General features: G+C 37.9%; 1 protein-coding gene across 2 annotated transcripts in view; it reads right to left on the reverse strand.

Annotated features, from left to right (window-relative positions):
* Positions 1-21,240, reverse strand: part of PARG (poly(ADP-ribose) glycohydrolase) — a 131,230-nt gene extending 109,990 nt beyond the window's left edge. Inside the window, exons 1-6 of one of the 2 annotated variants that reach the window (XM_047073101.1) lie at positions 20,774-21,240; positions 14,412-14,478; positions 12,812-13,795; positions 11,340-11,523; positions 5,225-5,347; positions 5,025-5,108 (exon numbers count right to left, since the gene is read on the reverse strand). In XM_047073101.1, the coding sequence (XP_046929057.1) occupies positions 5,025-5,108; positions 5,225-5,347; positions 11,340-11,523; positions 12,812-13,795; positions 14,412-14,478; positions 20,774-20,993 (1,662 nt within the window). In that variant the 5' untranslated portion in view covers positions 20,994-21,240. The remainder of the gene's footprint in view (positions 1-5,024; positions 5,109-5,224; positions 5,348-11,339; positions 11,524-12,811; positions 13,796-14,411; positions 14,479-20,773) is intronic. The other variant, XM_047073102.1, reaches the window with a different exon arrangement.
* Between the last annotated feature and the right edge of the window lie 70 nt (positions 21,241-21,310).

The following is a 21,310-nucleotide window of genomic DNA, read 5'->3' on the forward strand; positions in this document are numbered from 1 at the left end:
AATGACAGCAAAGGTTCTTTAAAAAAAAATGCGATTAGAAACGTCAAGTAATAGGAAAAAAAAAAATCCAAACTCTTAACGTTTACATTATAAAACAGAAATGATACACTCTCAGTGGAAAAAAATTGGATCTTGGAGATAAAAAAATTTAAATATTATAATGATTGTTGGCTATCAATAGGGTTACACTATACATGCAAATATATAATGTACTGGTAGTATTAAAATTTCATGGGAAGAGTACTTTCTGGGAGAGATGGCAATAATGAAATAAAGATTGAGAAACACTGCCCTAAGGCATAAAATTGGTTTTTTGCCTTTATTATCAGCTATTTTTTATAAGCTACATATAAATGGTTATCTTCCCCCAGCAGTTCATATAAATTACTTATTTATGTAGTGAAAAGTCAAAATAGCACGCCATCTACTGGTGTAACATTTAACTGAATAGGCAGTACTTTTTTGTTACCAGCAATAAAAACAAAACAGGTCCCAAAAGGAGTCGCTTATGCCACCAACCAGAGACAAAACTTAATTAGTTTCAGCCTCTCCCACAAATGGAATCTTAAACCAGTCAATGAGAAATCAGATGGTCAGAACTAGTTAATCAGCCTGACAGAACTCTGCCATCCCCTACAGGAAGGTGACCACCACAACTACTATTTTTTCCTAATATAACTTCCTTGCTCCCACTCACTTCTGCCTATAGAAGTCTTTCATTTCCTACAGCTTCTTAGAGTGTCTTTCCATCTGCTATATAAGATACTGCTTAATTCATAAATCATTGAATAAAAGCCAGTAAGATCTTTAAAATTTACTCCAATGAATTTTATTTAACACCAGAGTGGGGTATGCATAAGACAATCCAGTAGTCATGCAGAAAGAACTATTATAGTGGATGCAGGAACAGCACAAGGATTGAAAATCTGCATGTAACTTCTGACTCCCTCAAAAATTTACCTACACTAATAGCCTGTTGTTGATCCGAGCCTTAGTGATAACATAGTTAACATGTTTTGCATGTTATATGTATTATATACTATATTCTGACAATCAAGTAAGTTAGAGAAAAAAACATTATTAAGAAAATTATAAGGAAAAGAAAATACATTTACAGTACTGTATTATCGAAACAATCTACACGGGAGACTGGTACAGTTCAAACCTGTGTTGTTTGAGGGTCAACTGTATTTACAATTATATTTTATCTCATCCTTTTAAATTTCTACTTTGGTTATATTTTATAATGTACATATTATATTAACAAAATAATAAACATGTAGAATTTATAAACAACTATTTGTATTTATAGTACACACCCCCAATTTTGTTTTACTGAAGGTGTATGTAAGTTTGAAAAAGTTACATTATTATAAATCTTCTAAATTTCCTCAGAAGTTACTGTTTTTCTTAGTTTTTTTTTCTTAACATTTATTTATTATTGAGAGACAGAGAGAGACAGAGCATGAGCATGGGAAGGGCAGAGAGAGGAGACACAGACTCTCCAGGCTCCAGGCTCTGAGCTGTCAGCACAGAGCCCGACGTGGGGCTCAAACTCACAAACTGCAAGATCATGACCTGAGCCAAAGTTGGACGCTCAACCAGCTGAGCCACCCAGGCGCCCCCATAAGTAACTGTTTTTAAAAATTAATACTCTGCCAAAGAGTTTCCTGAAAAATATTTCATGCCATATAAACAATCACCAAGCATCCAGATTAAAAAGTGAGTCAACAATGCATATTATTACTTGGATTCAGGGGATATTCAAGTTCCTTCAAAAAGGAAAAGCGTCAATCATAAAATAGTATGGTAAGAAAAAGCTTTTATTTTTCTCACAGCCACGATATAAAATTTTCCATTAAGAAAGAAAATTTTAAGGATTTTTTCTAATCACTGGTATCTGACTTCAGAACCTCATACAAGGTATTAAATAGCAAAGTCTATTATTAATAGAGATTAAAAGGACAAACAACACATGTACTGCAACAAACTGTTGACATACTCAACAACATGGATGAATCTTGAAAGTTTTCATTCTGAGTGAAAGAAGCCAGAAATACTAGCATATGTACTATGTGATTCCATTATGTAAAATATAAACTAATCTCCAGTAAAAAAAGAAAAAAGAAAAAGGCAGATCAATACTGCCTGAGGACAGTTCAGAAAGAGGAAATCAACTGTAAAGGGATTAGAGGAATCTTCGGAGGTGACAGAAATGTTCTGTATCTTGATTAGGGTGGGGGCTTGATGAGTATGTGCGGATGTCAAATGTCATCAAATTACATACTTTAAAAGCATGCATTTTCTTTTATGTAAATGATTCCTCAAAGTTAGTAAGAAAAAACATTTTACACTCTAAAATTCATACTCTAATTCTTTTATGGGATTTATAATTAGCAATAACTCTTGACTAATATTTACTTTTACTTTAGTCTTCAAGTCTCAAAAGTAGTCTACCACAAGGTCTCCTATTAAAAACTGGATGCTATTCTGTATTCTCAGCTATCACCTATTGAGGTTTCTTTTAATTTATAATTCATAATAAGCATAATTAAAGCACGGACAGGTCCATTCTTTGTAAATCATCAGACACATCATTTATAGAAATATTACTGTGTAAACTAATTTTTAAGGAGACAATTCTTTTAAAAATTGTTAACATTTCTAACCTCACTTAACTCAATATCAAATAAAAGTGGCAAAAAGATTATTATACTCAGTAAGAGAGACTTAATGTTCCCCCCTCCATAGTGTTCTTTCAGCAAAGAAAACAATTACCATGAGCAGATAGAAGAAAATCTCAATGGATTACTCTGTTCTGGTGAATCTACCATAAACTAAACAAGAAAAGGAAATTCAGAGTAAAGCAGTTACCCCTTCCTAAAGTAATCATTGGCACACTAAGGAATTGCTAAAGAGGTGAGCAGACAAGGTAATTTAGAACACTATGATTATTCTGTGTTCATGCTTAAAAGAAAAAATATGAAATTTTAAATAATGCTGTTTCTAAGGCCATAAGGACCTAACACAGTGTTTCTTAAATGGAGTATAGATAGTACTCTAGGGTGGTCTGCTTCTGTTTTTGTGAGTTTATAATTGTGGTTTTAGAATACAAAGGACAAAAGACACGGTAGAAACGATGGCTGGTGCTTTAAACAGATAAAAATGGTGAAAATTTTGCGCCATCCTAAGATAAACTGTAGTTCAGGACTGTCAAATTAGAAAGAACCTGGACTACAATGCTCACTATCATATTTATTTGCAAGCTGATGTTCTCCATACAGATCCCATCTTTGTATCTACCAACATCCACCAATTGTTTGTGATTAGTAAGTAGTAAAAACAAAATGAAGAATTTTTTCTTTCACAGTATTTTTAATTTTTTTTTTACATTTATTTATTTTTGAGAGACAAAGACAGAGCACAAGTTGGGGAGGGGCAGAGAGAGGAGACACAGAATCCAGAGCAGGCTCCAGGCTCCGAGCTGTCAGCACAGAACCCGACGCAGGGTTTGAATTCACAAACTGTGAGATCGTGACCTGAGCCAAAGTCAGACACTTAACTGACTGAGCCACCCAGGCGCCCCTCTTTATATGGTATTTTTAAAAGTCTCTCAGCATACTATTTTGAGGTTCACATCAGCGGTTAAAAACTTTTGTGCAAAAAGGGAATACTGAATACAAACTGTTTTCATTATGACAACAAACATAACTCAAGTGATGGTTCATGATGCTTAAAATGGAAAAAAATCAACTAATGTAGCTCTAACTGTAAGTATAGTTTATATTTAGTTTCATGTTTGTACATATGCAGTTAACATTATTCTAAAAATAAATCAACAGATCCTGGCACTCCCTGATAATTTCTTCCATTTAAAAGAAGTACATTACAAGATTGAGAAACACTATCCGTAACGAATGAAATTTTCAAAATACATTATGGTACAACATACCAATGTTTTTCAATATAGAGAAAAAATAGGAGCTATAGAGACATATGGAACGTTTAAGAACAACTTGTTAAGTATAAATGGAAAAACAGTATAAAACTTAAGAATCTTGTGGAGCCTGGGTGGCTCAGTTAAGCATCCGACTTCAGCTCAGGTCATGTTCTCACAGCTCGTGAGTTCGAGCCCCGCATCGGACTCTGTGCTGACAGCTCAGAGCCTGGAGCCTGCTTCAGATTCTGTGTCTCCCTCTCTCTTTGACCCTCCCCTGCTCACACTCTGTCTCTGTCTCTGTCTCAAAAATAAACACCTATTAAAAAAAAAAAAAAAAACTTAAAAAAAACACTGAGAAACTGTGCACAACAAACTAAGTCTCTCAAAGAAAATGAAACCCATTTTCACACAAGTATAGAAAAATCTGTTACGGTTTATAGTTATAAAAACTTTAAAAGTTTACATGGCTATAGTGCCAAAAAACATATACTCACTCATATTTTAGATATTAGAAAAATAATCTAATAGTTGCCCTTATAGTCTTAAGTGAAATATTGAAAAAAAAATAAAAAATGAATAATTGCCAAAATGTAAGATTAATAAATAATCAGACTGCTAGAAGCTATATTAACAGCAATACAAAACAGAATGTTTAATGTATACTTTAATCATTAGGAAACTCAGTTCCCCTTGGGCAAATATAGCTGAAGTCATAATTCTTCCCTGATTTACTTTTAAAGACATTTCAGAAACATGATAATTCTTTCTAAAAAATAAAAGAGAAGCTTGGTCGGAAGGAAATTGGATGGGGAATCAAGAAACAAAGGTCTTATTCCTGGTTCTCCAAATTATTCTGTGTGGCTCCAGGCAAGTCATTTACAACTCTCAATTCTTCTACTCATTTCCTAGTGATGGAATGGAAACCAAGAATGTCTCTTAAGAAAGTTCCTCAGGAAACAAGCATTTTGCATACCAATAATGCTGTTACCTGAGTCTATTAAAGATCAGAAAATGTCTTGGAGGGAGATACAGGGCCCATCTCAAAGAATGACAAACATGAAGCAAGAAGAGCAAAAACAACTACCTTCAGGTTTTGGGGCCGTGTGAATTTGTTGAGAAGTGCAGTCTGAATGAGCTCCCACCGGCTCCCTGCAGTTCGCTCACCATTCTTTAAGGAAAAGGAAAAACAGATTAAATTATCTGTTGGACCACAGAATCAGCACTCAAATAAGCACACACTAAACTGATTTTCAAAGACTAAAAGAACATCTGTTCTGTACTTACCTCATCTTCCACAGGGTACAAGTTTTGTTCTGAACAAGGCATCTTAACATGCTTATTGTCCCACAAATCTTTAAAATGTGTTGGAAAAGGTTTAGGAACTTCTCCTGCTCGCAAAAGGTCTACCTGAAAGAGAGGGAAACAAGAAAACTCTAAGTGCATAAAAACTAGGTGTATATTGCACAAAACAACCCAAAGAAAGCAGCCAAAGCAAATGCTATGAAATACAGACCAGCTCCCAGGCAAGAAATCTCAGAAGCCTTCTTCAGCTGTTCCTACTCCTTATCTTCATTTGATCAGCTTCCAAATCATCATGTTTGGTCATTCTAGCTCTACCCCTTCTAGGTCCCTGGTCCTCATTATTGCTTACCTTCTAGGCCCCCATAACTCCAGCTGCTCCCAGACACATTCATCCCCCATTAAGCCCTCATCCCCACTTGGGAACATTATCTTTCTAAAGTATTCCCAGGCTTCTAATCCTACAATGGCTCCCCTCTATGATTCCAAATGAAGTCCCCAGTTTTTAACATCCCCTCTTACCCATACACTATCTGGTTAAACATCTATCATGACCTTCAACGCTCAGCTCAATTTTCATTTTCTTTAAGAAGTTTTCAAAACTTTTTAAGGACAGTTTACTCCCTCTTGTTTTATTAGATCATTACCATACCAGATCACACCTGTTTTTCCTTCTCCCACTAGACTATAAACTTCTTGAGAATAATAACCATATTAACTGTGGATTCAGAATATTTATGATAGAACCTGACTTATGTGTTTCTGTAAGTATACGTATAGAAATATATACATATGTAAATATATACGTATGTGTACACATACACATATGCTGCTTATAATAAGCATTAAGTAAACGTTTGAGAAATGCGATATTTGAAACATGAAAAATTATACATTTTACCTATTCTGGACACTTCATATAAATGGAATTATACAACATATGGCCTTTTGTGTCTGGCCTCTTTGGCTTGATGTAATGTGTTCAAGGTTCATCCATGTTGTAGCATGAATGAGTACTTCACTGCAAATAATCAAACCATCACAGTAATATAAAATTTGGACTGTAATATGTTATGAGTGAAAAGTTCGTGGTGTATGAGAATCTATTTCAGACAATTCCAACTTACCGGTGAGCTTAGAGAAGGTTTCTTTGGGGTGCCTAGGTGGTTCAGTCAGTTAAGCATCTGACTCTTGGTGTTGGCTCAAGTCATGACCTCACAGTTTGTGAGTTCAAGGCCTATGTCAAGCCCTTTGCACTGACAGTGCGAAGCCAGCTTGGCATTCTCTCTCTACCTCTCTTCTGTGCCCTCAACTCATGCTGTATCTGTCTCTCTCAAAATAAATAAACTTGAAAAAAAAATACTAATAAACTCATCAAAAAAAAAAAAAAAAAGACTTCCTTGAGGAAATGGCAATTGAGCTGAACTTCAAAGGATAAAAAGAACTAGGAAAAAGAAGAAAGGAAGACTGTTCCTCAAAAAGGGAACAGCTTATAGAAAGGAAGACTATCCAATAAGCACTCAAGAGAAATAAAGTTGTAGGAGAAGACCACCCAGAGAGAGAGAAGAAAACAGGACCTATGGAAAAGCCTTGAGGAGCTCTAACACATATGCCAGAAAAGCTAAAGGAATATAATAAATAGCTAAGGAGACAGAAAGAAAACTAGGATTATATGTTATCATAGAAGCCAAAGAACGAGAATAGTCAGAGGAAAGAATTGTCAAGAGTCAATAATTATGCTAAAAGTATTTTCAACTCCAGATGAAGTCCCCAAAGGTGACTTTGTAAAGATATCCCATGTAATGAGAGGTGACAAAACAGGTACCAGTCCAGCTCCACAGACAGGGGAACATATCATATATATGAAAGTATGCTTTGTGTGTGGGCATCTGTATGTGCATATGTGTGTGTATATGTGTTTGTGTGCCTGCATGTGTGTTTATCATGTCTTTAAAGATAATCAAGCACCAAACGACATGCCCCTGCAATTTCAGACTGCCTTTTTTTTTAAATTTTTTTTAACGTTTATTATTGAGAGACAGAGAGACACAGAGCATGAGCAGGGGAGGGGTAGAGGGAGAGGGAGACACAGAATCCGAAGCAGGCTTCAGGCTCTTGAGCTATCAGCAAAGCCCCTGACGTGGGGCTCGAACTCACAAATCTCAAGATCATGACCTGAGCTGAAGTCGGATGCCCAACCGACTGAGCCACCCAGGCGCCCCCCCCTTTTTTTTAATGTTTATTTATTTTGAGAGAGAGAGCACGCATTCAAACGTGCTAGAGCGGGAAAGGGGCATAGAGAGAAGGAGAGAGAGAATCCCAAACAGTCTCAGAGCTGAGGCTAGATTTCACAAACCACAAGATCATAACCTGAACCGAAATCAAGAGTTGGATGCTTGGCTGCCTGAGCCAACCAGGCGCTTCCAGACTGCCTTACATTTCTAATGGTAAATATCAGCTTTACTTTACTACTTTAAATTTCATAACTATTAATATCTGGCATCTTGGAAATGTAACTTGGGCTGTTTATTTAATAACTATTAATTACATATATATCATATTACCATATTCAGAAAAAAGAATCTAGAAGTTAATCCACCAAAACTCTGAAACAGGACCGAGACTTGGATTTTGAGTTATATACTATCACATGAGACCTGCATCTTTTTTTTTACAATGACCTTGTACTACTTTTATAATAAAAATAAAGATTTTAAAGATTCTAAAAATTCAAACGTTATTGGATATCTAAAAATAAACAGTAATTACAGAGATCAAAAAATGACGGTACAGGATAATTTGGGTTTTCTTTATGGGCAGTGGTATAAAGAAAGGCAGTAAAGTCAAAATATCACTTACCTCCCCAATCTCTTCTCCAAATTTTCTACCAGTAACATCTTGTCAGTCACTCGGCCTTTTCTTAATTTTACCTGCATTTTCCCTCTTCACCCATATTTAAGAATTCACCATATCCTATCAATTTTACCTCAAAACAAAGCAAACAACTATTTTCTTTTTTATTTCCACATTACCCTATCTCAATGATTTTCAAACTTTCTTAAATAGCAGAACTCTTTTCCCCCTAAGAAATCTGACATTAATTCATTATATTTAAATCAAATAAAACTATTATAATTTTTATAATAACTTTTACTTATGCTAGCATCAATACATGAAATTGACACTAAGAAATACAAAATTCGAAATTGAAAGCTAGGGAACACAGCTAAAGCTTGTATCAACCTACTACTCAATTTACACTTAAATCTCTCTCAGTATTGGGAATGCAAGCTGGTACAGCCGCTCTGGAAAACAGTATGGAGGTTCCTCAAAAAACTAAAAATAGGACTACCCGACAACCCAGCAATTGCACTACTAGGCATTTATCCACGGGATACAGGTGTGCTGTTTCGAAGGGACACGTGCACCCCCATGTTTATAGCAGCACTATCCACAATAGCCAAAGTATGGAAAGAGCCCAAATGTCCACCGATGGATGAATGGATAAAGAAGATGTGGTATATATATAGAATGGAGTATTACTTGGCAATCAAAAAGAATGAAATCTTGCCATTTGCAACTACGTGGATGGAACTGGAGGGTATTGTGCTAAGTGAAATTAGTCAGAGAAAGACACATATCATATGACTTCACTCATATGAGGACTTTAAGAGACAAAACAGATGAACATAAGGGAAGGGAAACAAAAATAATATATAAACAGGGAGGGGTACAAAACATAAGAGAATCATAAATATGGAGAACATACTGAGGGTTACTGGAGGGGTTGTAGGAGGGGGGATGGGCTAAATGGGTAAGAGACACTAAGGAATCTACTCCTGAAATCAGTGTTGCACTATATGCTAATTTGGATGTAAATTTTAAAAAATAAAAAATAAAATTAAAAAGAAAGAAAGAAAGAAAATCTCTTTCACAGTATTAAGAAAATTCTATTCACTAACCTAAATAGTTTCAAATGGTAATTTTTTGTGTTAAAATATTGTTGTTTTTTGTTAAAATATATTAAGCATTTTCAAGTTTGAGTGTGTTTGTTTGTTCTTTTATTACAGGTTTTTCAGTTAAAAATATAATTTAGAAAACACATGTTGTGTCAAATTTCCTAAGAACCCCTGAGCCACTTTAACGCAGCACAATTTGATAATTACAGTCCCCTTCCTTTTCGTTTCTTACCTGCTAGCTAACTTTCTGTAGCTTCTTTTTTGAAGAAACAACTTCACTGAGGTAGATAAAGTTTACCGATTTTAAGAGCTCTTAACATCCCTTATCTGTTTCCAATGGATCCTCACTTCCACTTTCCTTACACACAGCTGTGTGATTAATCCTGCTACAGTAATAACTATTGTGTGCACAGACCTTTTATCAATTTCCAATACCTACAGACTCAAGTCCAATTCCTGGCACTTGAACCCCTCTATGATATGGACCCAATCCACTTTTCAAGTCTTATCTTCCACCATTCCCCATCCAAACTCTAAGCTCTAACAAAACAATTATTTTCAATGTCTAAAACAAATAGTTTTTCAACCACACAGAGCTGTTTGTTTTTTTTTAATTTTTATTTTTGAGAGAGAGAGAAAGAGAGGAGGGGCAGAGAGAGAGGGAGACACAGAACATGAAGCAGGCTCCAGGCTCTGAGCTGTCAGCACAGAGCCTGATGCTAGGCTCGAACTCACAAAATGCAAGATCATAACCTGAAGTGAAGGTGGGTCCTTAACTAACTGAGCCACCCAGGATCCCCACTACATAGCCCTTTTTTATAAAGGTTATGTATCTGTCTTGGAATTCTCTTGACTTACTAACTCCCCCTCAGAAATGTCTGGTCATCTTTTAGAGCTCAGTTCAAACTCCACAACCTGTTCAATGTTACTTCCACCTATAACCATGAAAAAGAATTCTATACTTCAAAATATCTAATCACATCTAGACTAAGTTGTATAATAGCAGAGATTTTTTAGGTAGTTCCTGTGAAATCTAATACAGAGACTAAAAAGTGAGATGACTATTTAAAACGACCCAATGAGTGACAGAAATATAAAATTGGATTATAATGATGGTTGCCTAACTCAGTAAATTACCTAAGTATCACTGAAATGAGTGAGCACTTAAAATGGGTAAATTGTATCTACCTCAATAAAGTTGTTTCTTCAAAAAAGAAGCTACAGAAAGTAAAAAGAGGATACCAGGGACTAGTGAGAAATGGAAAGTTATTGTTTAGCAGGTACAGTTTCTGTGTGGGATAATAAAAAATTTCTGGAAATGAATACTGGTAATAATTGTACAACATTGTGAATGTACCTAATGCCATGAAATGGACACTAAAAATGGCTAAAAGGGTAAACTGTATATTATGTATATTTAACCACAATTTTAATTTTTTTTTTACTTTTGAGAGTGAGACAGGACGTGAGTGGGGGAGGGGCAGAGAAAGAGGGAGACACAGAATCTGAAACAGGCTCCAGGCTCTGAGCTGTCAGCACAGTCAGACGTAGGGCTCAAACCCACAAACCGAGAGATGACGACCTGAGCCGAAGTCGGGAGCTTAACCGACTGAGCCACCCAGGCGCCCCTAACGACAATTCTTAAAAATGAGGTTGGTTTTAGACATGTTGAGTTCGAGACACCTCTGGAATAGTGATGGTGATGCCTAGAATAATCTAGAGCTCAGAAAAGAGGGCAAAACTAGAAAATGATTTGAGGATACTGAACCATACACAATTTTGAACTTTAGGGACTAACCCATTACAGATTAACCCACTACCTAACAAATAGTGGGTGCTCAACAAATACTGTCAATTGAATTTAAAACAAAAAGAAAGAAAAGAATCCAGTGACTTTTTAAAAAAAAAATACTGAAAAAGTCAATTGCCTTATGACCTGACAACAATTCATCTTATGGATGTATTAAGTACTGCATTAAGAAAGCTATTGTTATATTTCTCCAATCTATAGACTTATTGGTACTTTGTGCAGAAAAAAGAAACAGTTTCTGTGCCTTGGGCCTGTTTTTCACATTAATAAGTACTGCAATAAATGAAGACTAAAGAGTCTTCTCTCCTTATAGGTAAGATAAAATACCTACCCGAATAGTTACTGTATGATTAGCAGATGGTCTCAAGAGAGGCAGCCGGTTCCCACACCGGGGCATTCTTTTCATATCCTCAATAGGAGTTCCAAGCCATTTCTTATCTGGAGAAAGGTGAGGTGGAATGTATTTAGGTATCTTCCTTTCTGTCCTTTGATGCTTCATTTCACATTGTTCTTTTCTAAGGTCAAAACAAATGTATTCAGTCACAAATCTGCCTGTTTAAATTTCCTTAGGTACACAAGTATAAAACTTACCCAGAATGTTATTGTTTAAAACTTCCCAGACTTGCTATCTCTCCTTGGTATTTACAATCAAAAGAAAAACTAATAAAACATGGTAAAACTGAAGAGCTTATTTTCAAGTCTATGGAAGCAATTTATTTTTAAATTTTTTTTTCAATGTTTATTTTTTTGAGAGAGAGAGACAGAGCACAAGCAGGGGAGGGGCAGAGAGAGAGGGAGACACAGAATCTGAAGCAGGCTCCAGGCTTTGAGCTGTCAGCACAGAGCCCAACGCAGGGCTGAAACTCATGAACCATGAGATCATGCCCTGAGTCAAAGTCGGCTGTTTAATTGACTGAGCCACCCAGGCACCCCACGAATTTCTGAACACATAAAATCACCTTCCAAAAAAAACCAGACCATGTAAGAATATGAGCACTGCCAAATGAGGCATGGTTCACAGTGTCAGCTACTTCTCAGGTCTCTAGACAACAATTTTCAACAAAGTGAGCTTATTGTGGCACATGTGATAGAAAATATCACAAATTATGGAGATTAAGATTCCAAATGGAATAACTGCAAAAATGTAAGCTTTGTAATCAGACAGACTCAGCTTTAAATCTCAGCATTACTACCCACAAGTTATAATTTCAGTGAATTCTCTAATTCAAATCTCAGTCTTCTCATTTATGAAGTACAACATCACCTGCCTGCACATCAGAGCATTAGAGGAGAAAATGCAGTATTAATGGCCTAGAAAAATGGCTAAACAGAAGCTACTATCAACCTCATATTTTTAAATTCTGATTATCCCCACAAATTTCAGAAGGAAGATCATGAAACTAAAAAAGTCCAATTAACAATACTTGTTTTCTGTCCCTGATCTTTTTGAATCTAGGTTTAAATTTAGCATTAACACGGGGTATCTGGGAGGCTCAGATGGTTAAGCACCCAACTTTGCCTCAGGTTTTTGAATTTGAGCCCCACATTAGGCTCTGTGCTGACAGCTCAGAGCCTGGAGCCTGCTTCAGATTCTGTGTCTCCCTTTCTCTCTGCCTCTCCCCTGTTCCCAACTCTGTCTATCTCTCCAAAATAAACATTTTTAAAAAATTACACATTTATGGTAAAGTTAAAAAGAAACCAACTATTTCTTTGCTTCAATCTAAACCATAACTCTGTTAAACCCCATTACAAAATTATAAAATGTATTACACTATTGGAGACACTCTTGTGGAAAAAAATTACCTTTTGTCATCTACTTTAGGCAGTCTCATGAAATGATCTGTGATTTTAGTATCCTTTTTTCCATGTTGCTTGGAATTCCTGCATTCTACATTTAGGCTAGAAATACTTCCAGATGGCTTGGCATTTAAATCATTCATTCCACTGCGAGTCTCTCCTCCTTCAAATTGAAAATGTAATTGAATTTCACCTCCTTTAGAAGAGGACCGTTTCCTCAATTCAGTGTCGGCTTCTCTTGCTTGGAACCTTGAAGGTTTACCAGCTGTTTGGGAGGAATTGCTATCTTCTTGCTCATCAAAACCTGGACTTGTCTCTTCATCTGCCTCTGAGTCCTGACAACTATTTTTGGAATTATCTACATCCATTGGTGACTCGGGTTCACTTTCTTTCTCAAATGGAGGAGAATTTCCTAAGCTACTCTCCTGTCTACTCAAGTTGTTGGCATTTTTCAGTCCACTACCAGCATCTTCAGAGCCGATGTCTGACAAGGGACTCTCTGGCACCACATCTATCTCTTCCGGCTGACAACCTGCACAGTCTTCTACAGGATGGCAAGACTTGCTGCACTTCTGGTGGCTTCTGGCTTCTCTGGCCTGTTCATCTTCTGTGGTCTGCTTTGCATTTGCAAACTTTACAGGTGTCAAAAATTGCTGATTATCTCTACTCTCCTCACTATCTGTGTCACTGTGATCATCGTTTCGGGGTGACTGATCGTTAGCATTACTGAACTGCTCTGGTATCAGAGTTACTGTCGAAGGTTCACTTTCCAAAAGCCGCTCTGTATGTTTCCCTTCATTTTGCCACTTACACATAGCTGCAGTCTGATGCTGGTTCAAATATTGTGTACTTTTTTCAACAGGTGATTTATCAAGACTTAGTTGAGAAACATTTTCTAATTTTTCCACATTATGTTGATAAAAGTTATCTTTTTGTACAGAACTCATCATGGATTCCAGTCTTGTATTATTGTTTTCTTTACTGTGCAAACTACAACAGAATAGAAAGAACTAATGAGGCAATAGAACTTGTGATACAATAGAAAGAACTTATAAAAAAAATCACTTATCCAACCACACAACCACACTACCACTACCATAGTAATAATCAGACTACTTGTGATTACCTAAACACAGAACATGCTCTTTCATGACTCCATCACTTGGTACATATGCCTGTAAAGCCCTTTTCCCAACTCATGCCTGGGAAACACCTGCTCTTCCTTTAAATGTTAAACTGGACTCACCTCCTGGCAGGCCTTCCTGCAAAGGTGAAGCTGATTGTCCTATATACTAACTACCACTGTTCTGTTTATATAAGACAGTCAAGTCTTATTTATCACACTATGTAATGATCGTGTGTTTTTGAGTATGCCACCACCACTATACTCTATCTTAGAAACAGAGACTATTCCTCTTTCATCTTTGTATTTCAAGTATATAGGACAGTCCCTGATACATTAGACTCTAAAACACTATTATTTGTAATCTGAAAGAATGAATAAATGTAAAGAAAAGTGGGATCAAGCGAGGAGAAAAAGCATGAAGCAAGATAAAACATTCATGTATCATGTTATTCATTTCTCTGTATAGGCATGTTTCTATACCTTTCTGCTTCAGCTGTCTTGATTCCTTTAGTGTCCATCCAACTGGTAATAGTCTTTTGTTTGAAAACTGTAAAAAAAAAAAAAAAAAGACACACACACAGACACACACACACACACCAAAACAATTATGTATATGCATACATGCCCTCAAAGAGAAAATACCTATAGCAGCATTTATACACATAAGCCATTGTGCTAGGTTCTGTGGGTTAAACAGAGATTAATCATTCCTGCCACACTCAAGTAATGGGAGATAAGACAGAAATATTATATAAATGCATCTGGCATAGAGTAGTAAGCAACATGCCCCTAAAAGAGCTGGTATGGACTAATGGGTGAGAATTCAGGCTCTGTAATCGACCGACTTGGATTCAAATCCTAGTGCTCCCATTGTATTCCTAAGCAACTTTGTAAGGAATCATTTTTCTGTGTCTCAGATTCCTTATTTGTAAACATGCAAATTAACAGTACCTCTCCTGGGGTTATTATGAGGTTTAAATGAAATAGCATGCAAGATGTTTAAGGCACAAACTGGTATACGATCAATAAATAGTTCTTAACTAACTTAAGTTAGTTCTTAACTACCTTAGTATTAAATGAGATTAAAAGGAATTAAAGTATTTCTGAGAAAAGACTTTAGGGAACTAGAATAGGTAGAACAGTCTGATAAATAGGGGTTGAATTGTGCCTTGAAGAATAAACGTAGTCACAAAGGGAAATCATAAGCAAAGGCATCAATGGCAAGGAAAAATAAAGAACTTAAAAAGAAATCAACACAAAATATGATTGAAAAGTCAGCTACCACAAAGAGGTATGAAAAAGTGTTAAGTTACACTCAGAGCTGTAATTCCAGAATTCAAATCTAAGAGGCTCTCAGTCATGCATGATAGATAGCCTGGAGCGCAAATCTGAAGGGGCAAGAAGGAAGACCCTATTGATAGAAACCAGCAAGGAAGCTATTGGTGTTAAGTCAGAGGTTCCCAAACCATCTGAATCATTAACGGGCTGATAATTAATGGATCCCAGGGCTAGACCCCAGGGCTACTGAATCAATCTATATATGTGAGGATGGAGTCAACAAAGGAAGCTAGAATCTGTATTTTTTTCAAAAAGTGACTCAGATGATCAGCAACTAGGTTGGAGAACTAATGGTCAAAGGCCAAAACTAGTCCTTGTGAGAATAGAGAATAAAAGTTGAGAAATGAGAGTCATTACAGACTTCATAATGATAGAAGTTAAAGGTGACACTGAGCCTTAAGTTTGAGAGACTTAAAAGATAGTTACAGCATTAAGTAAAAATGTAGGAAATATAAGACAACTGGATTTAGGGGAAAATATGATTTGGTCAAATGTGAACATACTAAATTTGAGATGGTGAAGAGCTGACTAGATAGAAATGACCAGCAGACAATAGCAAAGGTAGAAGTGATAACTCAGTTGAAGAAATGCAACACAAATAAATGTAAACCACAGTTTACATAAGCATTAGAAATAAGCATGCTTTCAAAATTAAACTATGGATTAAATGTATGCAATATTTTAGTATAATAAGATATAAAATCTTAAACATTCTCAACTATTCCCCAAACTGCAATGTAAGAATCTAGGCACCTTAAGTCATAGACTCATTTTTATTTGCTTAGGTCTTCTCAAATACCATAATGTGAGCAAAACAGATGTTGTCCTAAATATATGAAAATATACAGCTTTATCACTATATTTGAGTCCCATATAATTCATTCCTTACATAAAATACTAACATTCCAACTAAAATTCTTCGATTAGCATTTTAAAAAGTTTCTATCACAAAAAGTATTATATTTGATATTCCTTATTAAATACCACTATTTTAGTGCTTTTATTAAGTTAGCACTTCTACAGAAAATCAGGCTTCAGACAAAAAATTGGTTTCAATCAGAAGAGGATGAACAACTTGATTCCGAGACTTCTTCTGTAGTTCCATCTTTCTCTATTTAATTTCATTATATCAAACACAAGTATAGAAAATCCTCAAATTACAAACCAGCAGGGAGCCAAAACTTCACTTTTTGAGTCAGTGTAGAATTTAAAACACCTTTTGGGGCACCTGGGTGACTCAGTCAATTAAGCATCTAACTCTTGATTTTGGCTCAGGTCATGATCTCATGGTTTGTGAGACCAAGCCCCGTGTAGGGCTCTGCGCTGACAGAACACAGCCTGCTTGGGGTTCTCTCCTTCTCTCACGTGCTCTCTTTCTCTCTCAAAATAAATAAATATTTAAAAAATAAAACATCTTTCTCCATAAATATAAGGATTAAATGGTATGCAATAGCTAGGTTCCTATAATAGACATAAACACAAAGCATAGCACTATAAAGGCAAGTCTAGAGAACCAAAAGACTGCATACATCATTTCATAAGAAACTATGAAGTGTTCTCCTACAGCTCTGACATGAGAATGTATTCTCTCTCCAGTTTTAAGTTTCCTAGTATAAACAAACTGAGGGTTGATGGGGGGTGGGAGGGAGGGGAGGGTGGGTGATGGGTATTGAGGAGGGCACCTTTTGGGATGAGCATTGGGTGTTGTATGGAAACCAATGTGACAATAAATTTCATATATTGAAAAAATAAAAAATAAAAAAATAGTTTCCTAGTATAATTCCTGAAGCCTGAGAACAGGATAAAAGAGGAGCAAGAGGTGAGGAACCACTATTTCCTGATAATAAAACATTCCTTAGTCCTTCTGAGAGCCCTACTTCTCTTTCCAATACCACTACTCTAGCTTCCAAAGGTTTCTTTTGCAAAATTTCACAGGACTGCTTCAGAGTTTTACCCATTATTACCAAAATGAGCATAAAATTATGCTTCCCACATTACCTGGGAACTTCTTTCTTTTTACTAGAAATAATCACAGCAAGCAAAAAGGAGGGTAAAAGAGGTGATGAAAAAGATAAAAGATCTGGAGTCAAGATCTTGGACTGAGATCTTTGCTCAGTCACTTAACTGGTACTTTACTTCTTTGGGCTTCACTTCTATTTCCTCACCTATAAAATAGGATTAACAATAAATATGTACTTCAAGGCTTATGTAAATCAATGAGAGAAAATATGAAGTGTCCAGTCCCACAAAGTAGAAACTCAACAATTCACCCAATCTCGTTTTCACTGATATCAGCAGTCCTCCAACTTTATTCTGACTTCACACCATTTACACTTAATCTCAGAACATCACTCAGTAACCACTGTATTAGTGTCAATTAGCATATCAAATAGGTGCTATAGACACAGGCAAAAGACACAAAATGCTTTGAAATTCACCTGCATTTCAAAGGAACACCTCAAAAGTCTCTTTATCAGCAGCAAGATAAGGTATGGGAAGGAAGGGTGCGGAGAGACCAAAAAGTGATGGACAGGGGGAGTTCTGAGATGAGGAAAGAGGTCTGATGATGCTTTTGACAGCACTGAGGCTGAAGGAATGATTCAAGGGAAGGGAGACAAACCAGCTCCAGTCCCCCCACAACCACCACCACCCATCACTGACCTACACTTGGACCGTGCCTGGAGCAGGGAGAGAAGCTCTAGGTAGCTATAAAAGGCAGAAAAGGGGAGCTGCCATCAGAATGTGAACAGCACCCTGAGTTCTATGCAGGGTTTGCAGTTTTCAACCAATAGAATATGCCCAGGAAGGTAAATAACACAAAATTTAAAGATGTTGAATGAACATCCATTTCCTTTTCTCATCTACTTCTCCTAGGATGACTATATATTAAAATTTTAAATACCAAGTTCCTAAAGAATTCCAAATTTGAAACAATAGTTTTTGTTTAGTCTGTGAACATTTGTTAACTGGTGTCCTGTGCCCAGTATACAGAAATAGTAACACATAATAAAGTACAGCCCAAGTTTTAATTTGGTTCCTCTTCTGCAGAAATCTGCAGGAAATAAGATTCAACCAAGAGGACTGACTGCCTCCCTCCACTTGCAACTAACTCTTCCACCTTTATATGGAAATCAGCCTCTCAGATAGGTTCAGATACAGTACTTGGAGGTCACCCTCAGTTGCCCCTCCCCTCCACTCTCCATCACCAAGTTCCCTGAAATCTTCCTAAATCTTAAATCCATTCCTTCCTCTCCATCTTCAAAATAGCACCAATATCAAAAGAACAGGTACATCACTTTGGACAAGTGCATTTGTTTCCTATAACTGGTCTCCTGGTCTAGTCTTGACTTTCTCTAACCCAGTGTTACACAAACTACAATGGACTTTTTTTTAACAAAATACATACAACATAAGAATGCATCATATATAATAGGTATTATTTCATGAAACATGTTTGTAATAAATATGGCATATTTACTCGGTTCATAGATTTCCTACTGTTTGTACCAGGTGAAATTTATACAGCAGACTGCAGTCCGAGAAGTCCAAAGGCCACTAAGGCCATCTTTTCTAAAATACTAACCAAATGTTATCTCCCTTCTTAAAAGCTTTTTAGTGGCCCTCCATTAACCACAGAATAAAGTCTAAACTTCTTGAAATAGCACTAAAGTTTGTCCGTAACAAGCTCTGACCCTCTTCTTGGACTCATCTCCTGTCACTCCTGTCATCCTGTGCTCCTGTCCTACCACTTTTGCACATGCCATTCCCTCTGCCTATTTAATTCTTTCTCTCCTTGATCTACACAGTAAATCCTGCTTACCCTTCAATATTTAGTTCAGGTGTACTCCCCACTGCCTCTAAGTCCTGAGAAAACTAAGTTTATATCATTCACCTGAAGACTGCCTGATCTCTGTCCAGTTGACCAATGCATCACTGTTGACCAATGCATCCTTTTTGAAATGCTCTCTTCCCTGCAGGACACAACAAAAGCCAAGATTTTCTCCTACTTTTCTGGCTACTTCTCTTCGGTCTACTCTTAAATGATGGTGTTCCTAAAGTTTCTGTCCTAGGTCGCCTTTATTTTCTCTACATGCTGTATATGATTTGATCTACTTCCATAGCAGCGATCACATTTATACCAAGAATCCCCAAATTTGTATTTCCAGCAAGATATATTTCTTATGAGATACAAAATACATATCCCATTCTCTCCGAATCCATCCACTTCCCTTTCCTACTGCCCACAACCAAGTATAAACCATCATCTCCCACCTACACTAACTCCTTTAGTCTTGCGCCTGCGCTTCTGCTCCCTTTCAATACATGCTTCATTTTCTACACATCAGCCAGAGACCTTTAAAAAAGAAAGAAAGAAGGTGTGTGTGTGTGTGTGTGTGTGTGTGTGTGTGTGTGTGTGTAAACATGCATGCGCACGCATGTGTGTAAAGTCACTCCCCTACTAAAAACCCATTAAAAGCTTCGGGTTGCCCTCAGAGATAAAACCCTTAGCATTCAAAACCCTTAGCATTACCTGTATGTCCCAGTATGATCTGATCTTTGCCTACCTCTCTGCAGCCCTATCTCTCACTACTCTCCCCTGTTGACAGTATGCATCAGCTATACTTCAGGAACCCTCCCTTACTTCCTCTTTTTAAGCTAACTCTTCAACATTCTTCACTCCTCAAAATAAGCATTTCATCTTCTGGGAGATTATCTTTGATCCCACAGACTGGATTAAGTACTTCTGACTCTTGGGGTGCCTGGGTGGCTCAGTTGGTTAAGCATCTGACTTCCGCTCAGGTCATGATCTCGTGGTTCATGGGTTCGAGCCCTGTACCCGGCTCTGTGCTGACAGCTCAGAGCCTGGAACCTGCCTTGGGTTCTGTCTCTCCCTCTCTCTCTCTGGCCCTCCCTCGAGCTCTCTCTCTCTCAAAAATAAACATTTTTTTAAAAGTACTTTTGATTCCTAACCCTATGTCCCTCACCTATCAGCACAACCATTACTCTTGTTACCTGGACTTCTTACAGAATTGTCTATCTCTACTGATGGATTTTAGGATCTGAAGACAGGCCAAGTACAACAATGTATGCCAGAGACAAGTACAATGACAGGTAATACTAACTGCCCTGAACCCCGGGGTGAATCAAGAGAAACTGTGACCTTCTTTGCAGCTTTCTTTCCATCTAGAGGTTGAAGCTTCACATACACAATTAGACCTCCTTAACAAGGCAATTTCTCAGTCAAACCCGAGGAAAGCAAACAGGTGGAGTCTACTACCATTTTCGGCCTTGAGTGACTGCTCATCAGGGTTTCTCACCCCACCAATGCAACTGGGAAAATGTGGCCGCAGTCCCCCACTAAGCGGCCTTAGTGACTCGGCAAGAGGGCCTCAAAGTAGTGCACACAAGACCAGAAAGGGGACGACTGGAGTTCCTGGGTCCTCAGAGACCAAGAAAAGGTTTGGGCCAAAGGGAAGGACAAAGATCTTTATTTCCCCACGTACCAAGCGAGGTGGCGCTGCCTCTGTGCGGTCCCGCCCGCCCCGGGACGCAGCCTGACGAGGACGGTGGGACCCTGAACTGCACGGGAGCGTCCTTGGGATCGAGAACGCGCCTCTGCCTGCCGGGGAAACTCCGGGCGTCCGAGGCGGCCGGCGGAGAAGTTGCAGCGGTGCCCCAGCGGGGTCGCTTGGTGCAGGGCTCACAGCCGGGGCCCGCACTCATGCTTGGGACCCGCAGCGCACAGTCCCCGGGCCGGCCCGGGCGGAGAGCCTCATTCACTAACCCTGAGAGGGACGGACTGCGCCTCCTCCTCGGCGCCTCCCGGCACCATTCCCTCTCTGCCGCTGCCTGCTTCTGCAGTTGCTGCTCCGCTGGCCTCCCGAGCCAAGCCCTAGCCAGTCGCCTGCCTTCCCTTTCCACAGGCACCCCCACCTGCCACAGGACGCGCCGCTTTGATTCTGGCTTGGTTCACTTTCCCACCACCGGAAGGCGGCCGTCAGGCGCTTCCGACTTCCGGGACGTACAGTTGTCGCAAAGCG

Source organism: Lynx rufus, unplaced genomic scaffold (assembly GCF_022079265.1).
Source record: "Lynx rufus isolate CCGP_SWC_20201006 ecotype Redwood Valley unplaced genomic scaffold, mLynRuf1.p SCAF_11, whole genome shotgun sequence".
In the NCBI taxonomy this organism is placed as follows: Eukaryota; Metazoa; Chordata; class Mammalia; order Carnivora; family Felidae; genus Lynx; species Lynx rufus.